Genomic DNA, 13,269 nt, shown 5'->3' on the forward strand with positions numbered 1-13,269 from the left:
CTGTGTCGCCGTTCCTCATCCAGTTCATCGGCTCCATGGTGCAGTGGACAGCACATCCAGTGTCAATGAGGGTAGACGAGATCACTGTCTGACGGTGTGAGCTACCCGGTTGTAGCAGTTTGCAAGCCTCTTGGAGGTAGCTAGTGACTGGAAGACCTACGTTCGAATCGTAGCAGAGCCAAAGCATTTTTTGTCTCTGTTCCTTTCCTTTGAAAATTCCACACTGGGAACAACCATACTGTCAATGGACTTTCGGCCTTTCTTGCAACGATCCATGCGGCATATAATAACGTGTGGCGTGCGACTGATGACTTGTACATATGTGGCTTAAGCACGTGTCCTGGCCAGCATGATGATCTGTATCGGTTTGCTTTATCGACATGACCTGCTCGATGTTTTGCATGCCATCCAATGGCACGCATGCTTCTGTTGGTCTCATTGCCGCACTGATAAGACACCTCAGCGCCCACCAGCTGTCCAATTTTGCCCGACTTCTCACAGCTTGGAAACAATTCGAGCCACGATGTGTCAGACAACCACCACGCACCTCACATGTGGCCATGTAATGCAAGGTCCAGTGTTGCAATGTGATGCAGCTGCGTCCACGGCCCCTCGAGCTTCACACCGCGACGATGGAGGGAATGCCTTATGCCGCTCGCCGCATATCATCGACACACAAGCTGCAGCATGCTGCGACCAGTGTGTCACCCAGTTCTTCCGGCAAATTCTGCTCAGCATCTGCCAGCGATGTCGCAGAGGCATCATCTACTGGGCTGCACGGGCTGCTCTTCGCTCGACACCAACCTCGGCTGCAGAGTCATCAACAGGCTCGCGCACGAGGTCTCCCAGCCCTGCTGGCTCCGACGACTCGTATAGTCATTGGTGACACCGTCCGCCACTCTCTTTGTGAGTCAGACGCCTCCACTCCTCCCACACTGCACCTATAGCTGACTGATCTCCAGATCACCAATTCTTTCACGTCTCAGAGCTTCGTACCACCATTCGTTCGAGGTTGTGGAAAGACATAACCGGCAGCGACCGGGGAGATAGCGGGGTTGACCGGCAGAGGAAAGGGTGTCTTTCTCCAACTGTTCATGAAGAAGACTGGATGCATCGTGGCGGGATTGTATAGCGGCAACGGTTGTGCCAGTGGCATTGGAATTGTGTGATTTGGAGGCATGGCTTCGATTTGATTTCTTGGAGAGCGTGTGAGCTCTACCTTGGCTGTCTCGGTGTGGTTGACTCGTGTCTGTTGCTGATACAGTGGGTTCTGTGGCCGCTGCTGGCTGACCTGTACTTACGATGAGTGGTTGTATCAAAAGTTCCGATTTCTACCTCTCACCTGTGGCCTTGTTGGTTGTAATGTGGAGAACATGATTACCAGATGTTGCGACGCTCAGATCGCATGCCTCGGTGAAGTGTAGCAGCGAAAGCGGAGCTACAACTGCAAGGATGAAGCTGTTTTCCCAATCGTCATTTCTCGGACCGACCCGCTGAAGTCTGGAGTGAACGACTTCCAATGGCGTATAGCAATGGGATGACTCCAGATACAACACTTTCATCGCGATTTCCCTGCTGAGGAGATGTGGAGGCGGCTGGCTGTGAGGACGCCGCAATGTCGACAATTTCATGCGACACGCCTGTGTCGTAGCGCCGAGGACATCATACGGATAGGGAACGGCACCTTTTATCGGAATTATCCCTCAGAAACAGATGCGGCAGGCACAAATCCCGCTCTATTTTCGAAGCTCGACTTTCGGTTACCTACACGCGTAGGGCCTGACGGCAAAGCTCAATACTGGTCGGTCTTATCTCCTTCGTCCTTGGCCAGGACTACATTTCTTCAGATTCTGGCTGCCCAGCACATATGTATACCTCCGGGCGCAAGGACATATCCGCTATTGGCTGAGCAGTCCAAGGCTCCACAGCATGCGATCAAGTATGTGGGATTCGATGCCGAACGTGGCAGCAGTGTCGGTGGAACCAGCGTTCGAGGAGCATATTTGAGTGCCCGATACGAGAGTCGTCGCGAAGAAACAGACTTCACAGTGTACGACTACCTCACTGGACATACCGAACTCAATGCCCTCGAACATGAGCAGACTGAACAGGAAAAGGCGATTCTGGAAAGCGTTCTTGACCGCCTGAGATTACGAGATCTATTGCAGATGCCTGTGGCGAATTTGTCGAATGGGCAAACCAGGCGAGCACGAATCGCGAAAGCACTTGTGTCGCAACCGGAAGTCCTGCTCTTAGATGGTCCATTCATGGGCTTGGATCCCAACACGGCACGGTATATGGCGGGTCTGCTCAAACAGCTTGCCGAGGAACAGAGCCCAAGACTAGTCTTCAGTCTGAGACCGGAGGACGGAATACCAGATTGGATCACGCATCTGGTCGTTGCAAATGCAGACCTGGAAGTCGTGGCGCATGGTCCCAAAAATGACCTGGCTGTCAACAAGCCCAAGGAGGTTCAGGCTATTATGACTGATGATACGAAATCTTCCGGCCGACCCAGGGTTCTTAGCAAAGATGGTTTCGAAAAGCACTCGCCGGCTCTGCCACCAGATGAACCGATCGTGGAAATGCGAGGCGTCAAAGTGAGCTATGGCGATAAGACGGTATTGGGCAACTGGACGCAGACTGTCGATGGTGAAGAGAGACCTGGTCTCTGGTGGAGCTTGCATCGAGGACAACGATGTGGAATTTTCGGGCCCAACGGCAGTGGCAAGACCACAATGTTGAGTTTGATAACATCTGACCACCCTCAAACGTACAGCCTTCCTATCAAACTCTTCGGACGCTCGCGATTACCATCTCCAGGCGAGCATGGAATCAGTCTGTTCGATTTACAGCAACGCATGGGGCATTCGAGCCCAGAGGTACACGCCTTCTTCCCAAAGAATTTGACAGTCCGACGCGCAATCGAGTCCGCATGGGCAGACGCCCCAATGGCGAAGCCAAAGCTTACTGCCGATGCTGATCGACGAGTCGACGCAATGCTGAGATGGTTCACGCGCGAACTGAATCCGGGTTACAAAGGGGAGACATTGCTAGAATCCTTTCACCCAATTCTACAGTCACGAGCCCACGAATCGAGCAAGGAAGCTTCGGCACTGGAAGTATTTGGAGAGAAGACCTACGATGACACAGATATCCTGTGGGCAGAAGAGATTCGCTTCCGCGATTTGAGCTTCTCAAGTCAGCGTCTGGCACTTTTCCTAAGAGCCATTGTGGCAAGTCCTGATCTTGTCATTCTGGACGAAGCATTGAGTGGGATTGATGAGCAGGTCAGGGACAAGGCTCTGCTCTACCTGTCTCATGGCGAGAATATGGTGTTGTTTAGCGATACTGGTGATGATGGAAGCAATGCTCGAAATCGGAATCCGCAGAAGAGTATGATTGCGCGAATTGGTAAGACAACTTTCGAAGGACTTTCACCAGATCAGGCGCTTCTCGTTATCAGCCATTCGAAGGAGGATGTGCCGGGCTGTCTTCGGGAATGGATCTGTTTGCCGGAGCCTGGAGAGAGCAGAGTGCCGCGCACGGGAACGCTTGCTGGCCCTCTGGAGTTGAACCCTTCTGCATGGGCGAATGGAGTGTGGAAGTCTGAGGACTAGAACAATTGTATATGACTGAGAGAAGGGTAATGCGTCTCGGCCAGACGATTGTACATTTGTGATGCATCAAGGCGAGTGGGACAACGTAGAACGGAACTTGTACAGAATAGATAACTACCTTCCAGATTGTGAGAGCGCTTTACAATACCGCTCATCGAAGCCGGAACCGGCCTTCTCATCTGGTGAAGCAAGAGCAAGACATTTCATTCTCGTGTCCTGTTCGTCAAGCCGCACGGATCCGTCCGGCTCCGCTTGTGCGGAGGTTCTGTGGAGTGATGTGGAGTAGCAGAGGCTCAAAGCTCCAACCTCTTGTCCCCTTCCTCCCAAGATCACCGATTTTCGCCGCGTGCCATCATGCCGCAGCCGAGGGCAATGCCTCGTCTACCCTTCGACTCGTGTCTCAGTCACATATCACCTCTCTGCCACTTTCCAACCTGACTCTCCCACTACAGACCTGGCTGCAGATCCCAATTCACGAGATAGCATGGTGGGCTGACGTCGACAAGCTTTTGCCCTTCTCCATCACAGTACACGAGTTCCGCGAAGATGAGGACGAAGACGATACAAGCAGCTCGACAGGCTGTTAGCTCTGTGGCTGGACCCACGAGCAAGAGGAGCTTCGCAACTGCCAGAAGGCTTCAGGACAGCTATGGCTTTATCGGTCTGGGCCGAATGGGTATGTACAACAGCTGTCGAGCTTCACCCTGCAGCGTGACTGATGATGCACTACTCAGGATATCCAATGGCCAAGAATCTGCGAACGAAGATCAAGAAGGATGACACGCTGTTCATACACGACGTGAACGAGCAAGTCACGAAGCAGTTCGTCGACGAGTTCGGCAGTGCCGGACCAGTCACAGCAGCCAAAGACGTGCGGGAAGTGGCAGAGAATGCGGTGAGTCGAGACCAACCCCAATGCTAATTACACACTCACATGATGAATTGTATTATTTCCTTTTCATTTGTATGATCTAAGTGCAGCGAAAGCTGTTATACTGATTACCTACAAAACAAAGCCAATCCTCTGAAGAAGAGCTCCCTATCTCATAAATCTACGCCTACAATGATAGTCACAGCAGCTAACGAGATCATGTGCTCAACAGACAACAATCATCACCGTCCTCCCCGAACCCCACCACGTCCAAAACGTCTTCCGCAACATGCTCCGCCCCCCAACCCTCCTCACCGAAAGCCCCAACACACAAGAACGCCTCTTCATCGACTGCTCCACAATCGACGTGCGCTCCTCCGCCGAAGTCTCCAACGCCACAACCTCCTCCGGCCAAGGCAAATTCATCGACGCCCCCATGTCCGGCGGCGTCGTCGGAGCCTCCGCCGGAGCTCTCACATTCATGATGGGCGCCGCCCCGGAACTCGTCGACCGCGCAACAGAAATCCTCAAAATGATGGGTAAAAGAGTCGTACATTTGGGTCCACAGACAAGTGGCTTGAAAGGAAAACTCGCGAATAATTATTTACTGGCGTTGAATAATATTGCGACTGCGGAGGCTATGAATATGGGTGTTCAATGGGGTTTGGATCCTAAAGCTTTGGCGGATATGATTAATACTGCCACGGGGAAATGTTGGCCCTCGGAAGTGAATAACCCGCATCCTGGTGTCATTGAGACTGCTCCTTCGAGTAGAGGCTACGAAGGAGGGTTCGGCACAGCGTTGATGTTGAAGGATCTGAAGTTGGCGATGCAAGCTGCAGCAGAATATGATATCCTACCGCGACTGGGTACGCAGGCGAAGGATATCTATCAGGCGGTGGAGGGAATTCCGGAGCTGAAGGGGAAGGACTTCTCGGTTGTGTACAAGTACATTGGAGGGAAAGCGACGGATGATAAGCCGAAGGATGTGGTATGAGAAGGCAATGGGCGCTGCAATGGTCAGCGTGAAGTGTGATGTGATGCTTTGTGCAAGCTTGTTGATGTGGAAGCTGAAAGTGCGAGCTAACTAACGGCTAAATACGGATCTTATGAAGAATTCGACATCACATCGTATGCGATGTTTGCTCAGGCGTACCTGGTCGAGAGGCGCTGAAGTGTCCAACACGTGGCCGAGTGGCTGACTTTTACTATGGACCAGAACATCACTCGGAGGCTGGAACTTCATGGGGAGTGCGTCCTCCATGTTGTCCGCCGAGCAACGCCGCGTTGTTGTTCAGGATGCTAGACGCGTATACAAACACGCGTGAGATCTTGGTCAAGTCGAGTTGGTGGACACTGGCTACCTTAGCCTAGAAGCTTACGTGTGCTTGCATCAGGTCTTACACCGGCTGTGAGCTCATTTGTTGATGTGTCGAAATCCGAGTAGGTGGACCTTGCCATGAGGAGGTAATGCTCTGATGCATATCGCCAATGGCTGTGGAGGACGTGATCGTGCTGCTCGCCCACTTGGTCCGGCTGCAACGTGTGCTCACGATTGTGAGCTGCTCTTGCACCGATGTGGCTACTGCATTCACAGACAGTCAGATGGGTCGCCCGAAACATCTGCGCTTTGTTATTTCTCCTGGCGACATTGAGACCCCGCCTGGCGGGCTTCCCGAGACACAGTGCCTTATGTACGCTGCATAAGGCAGAGATACGAGAAAGAACGTTCAATTCTCGGGCTGAGTAGTGGAATCAGTTGGTGTTTTGCCTCCAGCAGTAGTCTGTATGCCTTCAGCAATCGCGTGATACGCGCGACGCAGAGTTCAGACGCGCAGAGTCGCGACTCGGGATTTGAGATATGGCTGAGATATGCTATATTGACACGTGCGCAGCCAGCAATGCACGGCCGGCATTGTTGAAGCTTCCGTGTACGGCATGACCGAGGCGATGTCGTTGAGACATTGCCAATACACTCAGGTGATGGCCAATTCGCAACCTGGACAGCGCAGGCCACATTTACCCGGTAATTGACTTCATCAGATCTGAAGAGCACATGGGATGGGGTCCGATCGCAAGGACAAGCGCTGCTCGTCGCCGCACAATGCAAGCTTGTCACGGGCCACTCCTTGTGAAAGCAGGCACAACATTCGAGCTTGTGGCAAGCCCAATTTCAACATCTCCCAGTTCTGGAGGGCAAAGTTGCAGATGCGCTGGTCGAGAGATATCACACAGCATTTGGCGTTGTGCCAAGACCGTGCACATGTGTCGCTGACGAGCATGGAAGGGACGTGTGCGATCAGCACAGTTGTGTTTCAGAACGTGTCTTCCAAATTGGCGCTCCACAAGATGCTGGCATAGAACGAAGTCCAGAATCCGACGTTATGGAGTCTGAGAAATTGGCGAACCGAGAAAGTGGGTAACGGGTTTCTATCCTGAGCTGCGATGACGATCTCGGTGGACCTCGTCCTGCTTCGATGTCATGACTTGTGCCAATGCACAGAGGTGCTTTTTGTGAAGGCACGACAGGGCTACTGCTAGCTGCGTAGGGATCAATAGTCGCCATGCGCGTGGATGGATGCCGCATATGCAGAGGTTTGACGTTGTGGAGAAGGGAAAGCAGGTACACGAAGTGCTGGTACGACGTGGCCCGGAGCGCGTGCGTGGACGAGTGTGACCAGCGATTGCTGGACCGGCGAGCCAAGATTTGGTAGAGTGGTGATCGATGGAGAGGAGAGTCGTGGTCATCACAGGTCCGAAAGACCCCATCGACGTGTCCGGCGGGAGGCGTCGATAAGAACCGAGCGCCACTGGAGCGCCACGAAATGCGGATGGGCCAATGGATCGCAGGCAGAGTGGTAGGCGCATCCTTGCAGCCACGACTGACACTTGTTTCGGCAGTGGTCGTGTCTGCATGGCCTGCCCGTCCAGACACATGCACGCCGTGACGAGTGTAGGGCAACAACAACACAACGCAGAGGAGGGAAAGCGAAGACAAGCGCGAGCGAATAATGCAGATCCAACGATTAGTCGTGCCTTAGCTAGCTTTGCTGCGTGCTGCTAAAGCGGCTAATCCCTTTTCGCCGCGGTCTGGCTCGCAGCAGTACGCAGAGGCAGCGAGCAGTCACCACCAGCACATGGCCCGCGTGCGTTGCTTCTGCGTCTTCGTATTTCCGCCTTGCCCTTGCTTGCTTCTCATCACCACCACTACTCCTGCTCTACTCTCTCTGGCCTCTTGTGCAAATCACCTTTCCGTCACTCATTTCCTGCTCCCTTGCACCTCTGCGGCCCTCACATCGAACCATCGGCCGCCGCAATTTGACTCCGTCCATCCTCTGCGGCCAATCGAACGTCCCGCCGCCCACCAGCGCCATAGCGCCCACACTGGCTCTCACGCAGTCCGCGCGCTGCTCTTACTCTGCGCTAGCCATTGCGCTCGCTGCTTCAGATTCAGCCACAGGCACTGCCTGTAAGTACTGACGCAGTCTCGTGAGCTCGCGCATCTGTCCTTTCCTCGCGCGACCAACACCACCTGCTCCAGCTGCGAAGCTGCCACCCTTCTGCCACCGGGATGCGAAGAGAGGCGTCGCCGAGCAGATCTTCGTGCGACCGTCATGTCCATATGGCCCTTCAAACGAAGGCGAAGAGCCAAGTCCGACGCCAGCCAGGAGCCGAGAGCGCTGATTGAGAAAACCCAACAAACGTCTGCCAGCGCACCACACAGTCCGCCTCCTATAGACCGCGATGCACCTCCTTTACCGCAACAATCGTCAAGACGGAGGGACAGTCGACAGGATGATTTCCCGCCACGGCGAGGATCGAAGATTGGCGACATTGACGGCGAACATGTAGCGTCTGCGGGCCAAAGTGGGCTGGACGCTGCCAACAAGGAGAATGTGCCTCCACCGCAGTATCACAGCAAAGAGGACGTTACGGCACTGCCGATGCAGCAACGGCTGGAACGGAGCCCGCATCTGAGACCCGTGGATGTGGAGAAGCCTTCCATTCCCTACAACTTTCGGCCACACTCGACCTCGCAAACGAGCATTCAGCGACATGATGCATTGGCGAAACTCACCAAATCCAACACACTTCGCTCAAAACGGAGCACAACCGATTATAGCAGCCCTTCGCGTCGTTTCTCCGTTAAAGCGAAACGCGATCCTGTGCGCGAGGAGGAGATTCGGGCAATGGCGACACCTCTGCCTATACCCAAGCGACCGGGAGATGGTCCGCTTCGCCGCGATAGCAAGAAAGTGCGCAGTTTTCACGGAGGTTCGCACGTCTCACTCCCGCCTGAAGGGTCGATCCATTCTTCCATGTCTGGCTTAAGTGAGCAGCGTGGTTGGGAAGTGGGCAGCATTGCTGCCGTTTTCAACCCACGTCCAGCCGTACGCCTTTCCGGTTTGCCGCAGTACGTCCCCAATAGCTTGCCGTCCCACACTTCTGGTGTGTTATATCGCATCGATTCGATCAGCTCTCCAAAAGAGAAGTCATCCGCGAGTAACAAAGATATCGATGCGAAAGAGCGACGGAAACGACGAACGATCGGCAAAGACGCGGACGACTTGGGAGCAAGTGATCTTAGGGCGATCATGGAGCGGGAGGCGAAGCGCAAAGAGAAGAAACAATTAGAAAGGCAGGAGCGTTTGGAGCGCAAGCTTCGAAGTGCTGGTCGAGAGCGAGCAGACAGTGAGAGGAAGAGGCGAACCTCGGAGGAGCGAAAACGCGCTGAACAGACACGCGCACGTGTTGAGCAAGAACTCCAAACGCGTGGAGTACTCACTCCACCCAGCGAGGTGCATCCAGCCCTTCGCGATCGGGCTCCTGATCCAGAGCCAGTGCCAGTATCAGAACCAATTGGGCTTGGCATTGCAGAGGACGAGCAAGCGAGTGAAACAGTGCAGCACGCCGAACACGGGCTGATCTCTGAAACTGATGAAGATACGGACAACCCATTTGTTGACGCTGCTGAGTCCCTTTCAACGGCGCCCGTGACGCGCGATGGACCTCTCGAAGTCAATACGGCACTGACCGAGTCTCCTTTCGAGGAGCCGTACGTGGGCACTGCGCAAGCTGTGCGATTGTCCATGGCCAACACGCCCCCGTTGTCGCCTATCTACAGCAATCGGGCACCTTCGAGCGTTTCTCAGCTCAACGGACTTGCTCGATTGAATACGGTGTCTCAACAAAGCGTGAGTGATCTGGGACCACCGCCCCAAATACCGGTCGAGCGACGGAACTCCGATCAAATATCAGAAAAACGCACTGGCACGTGGGCTTCTTTCTTCCGCCGCACCAGCACCTTCCGCCGTAGCTCGCAGCAAGAGCCTCGCGCGGAAGGGGGCTCCTTCTCGAACACTTCTCGCGAGTCGACGCGCAACCAGCCCCTTCCCGCTCACCTCGTCGGCACAGACTATCAGCGGCCAGCCACTGCACGATCCAAGTCGGGCACGCCGGTACGAACGCAGAGCAAGTTCCGCGAGGAGCTGCCGGAGCTACCCATCTCGCCACCGGATTCGCGAACACAGTCGCCAGAAGTCACCACTGCCGCTGCTGCGGCCGCACGTCGCGCAGCACGCGCAACGCCTGTGGAAATCCCTGCCAGAACACGAGACGGTGAAGGTGACGTGTACATGTCCGGCCGCACCGACACGCCTGTGAGCGCAGCATCTCGAGGGCACATTGCCATGTCAGCTTCACTGGCATCGATCGGATCCGAGGGCTCATGGCTTGCAAGTAGAGGCAGTAAGCGGCAATCGAATCACTCGGCACTCAGCAGGTCTCTCAGCAAGAGGAACAACGAGTTCAGTGCTAGCTATGAGGAACTTGGCGGCGGGGACAAGGATGCTGAGTACTTCAGCCGAAACAAAGCCTCGCGACCAGCCAGCAGGGCTAACCTAATCGGCGCAAGTCCGGATGAGGAGAGCGAAGAAGACGGTATCGCTGTCGAGCCGACGCCGAAAGATCCGCCGCTCACCGTACATGGAAGTGTCCGCCGACAACCGCAACTCGTTGAACACGATCCGCGCCTCGTATCCAGGGAAGGTCTCGTTCAAGAGTTCGCGGCACAAGAGCCTACCGTCGAGGCCATAGAGACACCTGAGCAGGTTACTCCGGAGGATGAGGATGTGTCGCAATTCCACACGCCGGATCATACCGACGACGAGGACCAGGAGCACGAATCTCCTGAAGTGAAGCGAGCAGTCGAGCTTGGACGTGCTCGTTCAGTCGATATGAAGCTTCATTCTGCTCGCCATTCGCGACAGTTCTCGGCTGGAAGCGCCCGCCTCCTCGATATGCCGCCTCGAGGCGGCTCAGCTGACATTTTCCGAGACGGCACACCATCTCCTCTACCGCGTCCAAATCCGCTTTCACGCTCCAACACACTAATTTGAGGCGAACAACGAATAGTCGCCCTCCTATATGTATAAGAAAACACCATCGACTCGATGAAGATTGGAAAGCCGTCCATCTGCAAAGCACGATGGCACGGATCATGATCTCACGATCTACGACATTCATTACAATGGCTCTACGCCTACTCTTTTTAATCAGCCCACAAAAAGGACCAGGCGCGCTACTTGGTGCGCGCAGGTCAAATATCTAATACTCTGGCAAGCCGCCTCCCAAGCCAGTTCTTGGGAAAATCTCGTGTTTTTATGCTTCTTGGTTTTTGTTTCACGAACGCTCGATACCCCCTTCGTTTGGCGTGGTGTGCGATGCGTAGACGAACTTGATACCCTTTTTCTCACTTAGTATGTCATCAACTTTGGGGTAGAGGAAGATGGGAAAATATCAGCTGGACCAACCCTCAGAGAGTTGGGATCTGAAGGGAAGAGGTCTTTGCGTGTGCACAATTGTATGTTTCACCGATAGGATCGGATCGAATCGCTGGGAGAGCTGATTCGAGGGGAAGCTTGCTACACATATCAAGGAATTCCTTTAAGAGGATGTACAGAGAGGAGCAGAGCTGTGGAGTAGACAGGTAGCGAGGGAGGATTTATGGAGAGGAAGAGATTTGAAGATTGATTGAGAGACTGCTGTGCCATTTCTCGATTCTGTTTGTGGCTGGTTTCCTCCAATGCTGTCTGTTGCTGTACCGATTGCTCCTATACTTGCTGATTGAACACAGTCATCTAAGCAATACCAGTAGCCTGCTGCTCCGCAACACGGAAATTTGGCTCCTGCAGATCGGCCTGGTTGCTTGTAGCAGCGTACACCTGAACAGCGGCAGTGTAGTTGTAGGTAGCACCGCCGTTAGGGTTCCACTGATCCGGAACATTAACCACATACTCCAACTGCAAAACTCCACTCTCCTTTCCAATGTACGCTCCGACATATTGGTTCTCGCCTGCAGTGGCGTTGACGACGTAGTCCTTGTTCTCGTCCAAACCGCCTTGGATGTGGACGGGAGTTGTGAAGCCGGGGTGTTCGGGGGTTGAGACGTTTCCGGGGTTGATCTCGACGGAGACGTCGAGGTACCAGTAGCAGCCGGATGTGCAGCCGAAGATGAAGTTTGTGATGTTGAAGGTTCCCGGGAGGGGTTGGCTGAGGGGGGTTGGGGTGGGCGCGTTGCAGTCGAGGTTGGGTTTGTCGAGGCAGCGGAGGGAGAAGGCTGGGTCGAGGGCGTCGGTTGGTGGGACGGCGGCGCTGGAGGCGAGGGCCGTGAGGGAGGCGGCGAGGAGGGAGGTTGAGAAGAGCATTTTGATTGGCTTTGGTTGTGGTGGTTGGTTTGTCTTGGAAGATGTGTAGACTGTGTAGCTTGCTGATCCTGAGAGATGGATAGATGTCTGGATTTCTGGCTTGGAAGGAATTGAATTGTAACCAGGGTGCGAATCTTGTTATATGTGGTTCTGTTGTTTCCCATGTCTCTGCTTCTTCTCAAAATACCTGCCGCGATCTTCTGTTTTGCGACATGCTAGTTTCACCGTTCTTCGTGATCTGAAGTCGCTATTTCCTTGATTAGACACGAGTTTTTGGCAGGGATCATGGCTTCATAGTGAAGCTTAGCCTCGTGTAGAGCTTAATTTGGCAACCTAGTCCACTTGTTCCCGGTCACTTGCTAGGGTTTATGCACAACATCTGTTTGCACTGCCCAGACTTTGCTGTAAATATGATCTCATGCTTCATGACATCAGCAGGCCTAGGTGTGCAACACGATGTTGTTTGTGATCTGATCTGTTCGTTGAATATAAAAAGGGTGGCGATTCTGTTCTCTGAGAAGGAAAGCGAGCAACACGATCGTGCTTATTCCTGATTCAGGCATGTTTCGATCGTCCCGGTAGAGCCGAATTCAGCGATATTTGACCTCAGGCCAGCGTGGATCTAGCGAAGGCGATGTGGGCTACTTCTGCTTCTGGTTCGGATGGTTCTCCGTGGAAATGGACTCCCTCATCAGTCAGCGAAGCTCATACATGGGGCCAGAGGCTTTCGATGTGACGGCAGAATCAAGAACACCTCGAGCTTCCGGCCATACATACGCACGCCATCTCTGCTCCGCTTGCTTCTGCTCCATCACGCATATTACCCCGCCTGGAGCCTTGCACGTTCACTTGAAGGCTGAGAACATCTTGCGCGATTCTTGGGGTTCGCACTCAGTTACGAGAATGTCTCGGCTTGGTGGTCAGTCGGTCTGCAACAATACGGGATTTCGCATCCATTCTCCGGTCCAACGCGCCAGGCTCAACCCGTCTCAAAGTCGCTCGTATTGGCGCTGCGACGTGCACATTCATGGAGAAACGTGCGAGATGGCGGCATTCTCGCTGACATTGGACC

The 13,269-nt window shown here is 54.1% G+C and overlaps 6 protein-coding genes across 6 annotated transcripts; 4 read left to right on the forward strand and 2 right to left on the reverse strand.

The window, feature by feature from the left end:
* Positions 1–632: 632 nt before the first annotated feature.
* Positions 633–947, forward strand: RHO25_007782 (uncharacterized protein; the record flags this gene model as incomplete). The annotated part of the gene is made up of 1 exon (XM_065602981.1): positions 633–947. One exon carries the CDS (start codon positions 633–635, stop codon positions 945–947), a length of 315 nt encoding a protein of 104 aa, XP_065459053.1.
* A 35-nt stretch (positions 948–982) lies between these two features.
* Positions 983–1,375, reverse strand: RHO25_007783 (uncharacterized protein; the record flags this gene model as incomplete). The annotated part of the gene is made up of 2 exons (XM_023599958.2): positions 983–1,291; positions 1,343–1,375. 2 exons carry the CDS (start codon positions 1,373–1,375, stop codon positions 983–985), a joined length of 342 nt encoding a protein of 113 aa, XP_023449677.1.
* A 208-nt stretch (positions 1,376–1,583) lies between these two features.
* On the forward strand, positions 1,584–3,620 carry RHO25_007784 (uncharacterized protein; the record flags this gene model as incomplete). Its single annotated transcript, XM_023599959.2, has 1 exon — positions 1,584–3,620. The coding sequence occupies one exon, from the start codon at positions 1,584–1,586 to the stop codon at positions 3,618–3,620; it is 2,037 nt and encodes a 678-aa protein (XP_023449680.1).
* A 546-nt stretch (positions 3,621–4,166) lies between these two features.
* On the forward strand, positions 4,167–5,488 carry RHO25_007785 (uncharacterized protein; the record flags this gene model as incomplete). The annotated part of the gene is made up of 3 exons (XM_023599960.2): positions 4,167–4,296; positions 4,355–4,515; positions 4,724–5,488. 3 exons carry the CDS (start codon positions 4,167–4,169, stop codon positions 5,486–5,488), a joined length of 1,056 nt encoding a protein of 351 aa, XP_023449679.1.
* Positions 5,489–8,105: 2,617 nt separating this feature from the next.
* Positions 8,106–10,889, forward strand: RHO25_007786 (uncharacterized protein; the record flags this gene model as incomplete). The annotated part of the gene is made up of 1 exon (XM_023599961.2): positions 8,106–10,889. The coding sequence occupies one exon, from the start codon at positions 8,106–8,108 to the stop codon at positions 10,887–10,889; it is 2,784 nt and encodes a 927-aa protein (XP_023449784.1).
* Positions 10,890–11,630: 741 nt separating this feature from the next.
* RHO25_007787 (uncharacterized protein) lies at positions 11,631–12,197 on the reverse strand (the record flags this gene model as incomplete). Its single annotated transcript, XM_023599962.2, has 1 exon — positions 11,631–12,197. The coding sequence occupies one exon, from the start codon at positions 12,195–12,197 to the stop codon at positions 11,631–11,633; it is 567 nt and encodes a 188-aa protein (XP_023448683.2).
* Between the last annotated feature and the right edge of the window lie 1,072 nt (positions 12,198–13,269).

This window comes from Cercospora beticola, chromosome 5 (assembly GCF_033473495.1).
Source record: "Cercospora beticola chromosome 5, complete sequence".
NCBI lineage: Eukaryota > Fungi > Ascomycota > Dothideomycetes > Mycosphaerellales > Mycosphaerellaceae > Cercospora > Cercospora beticola.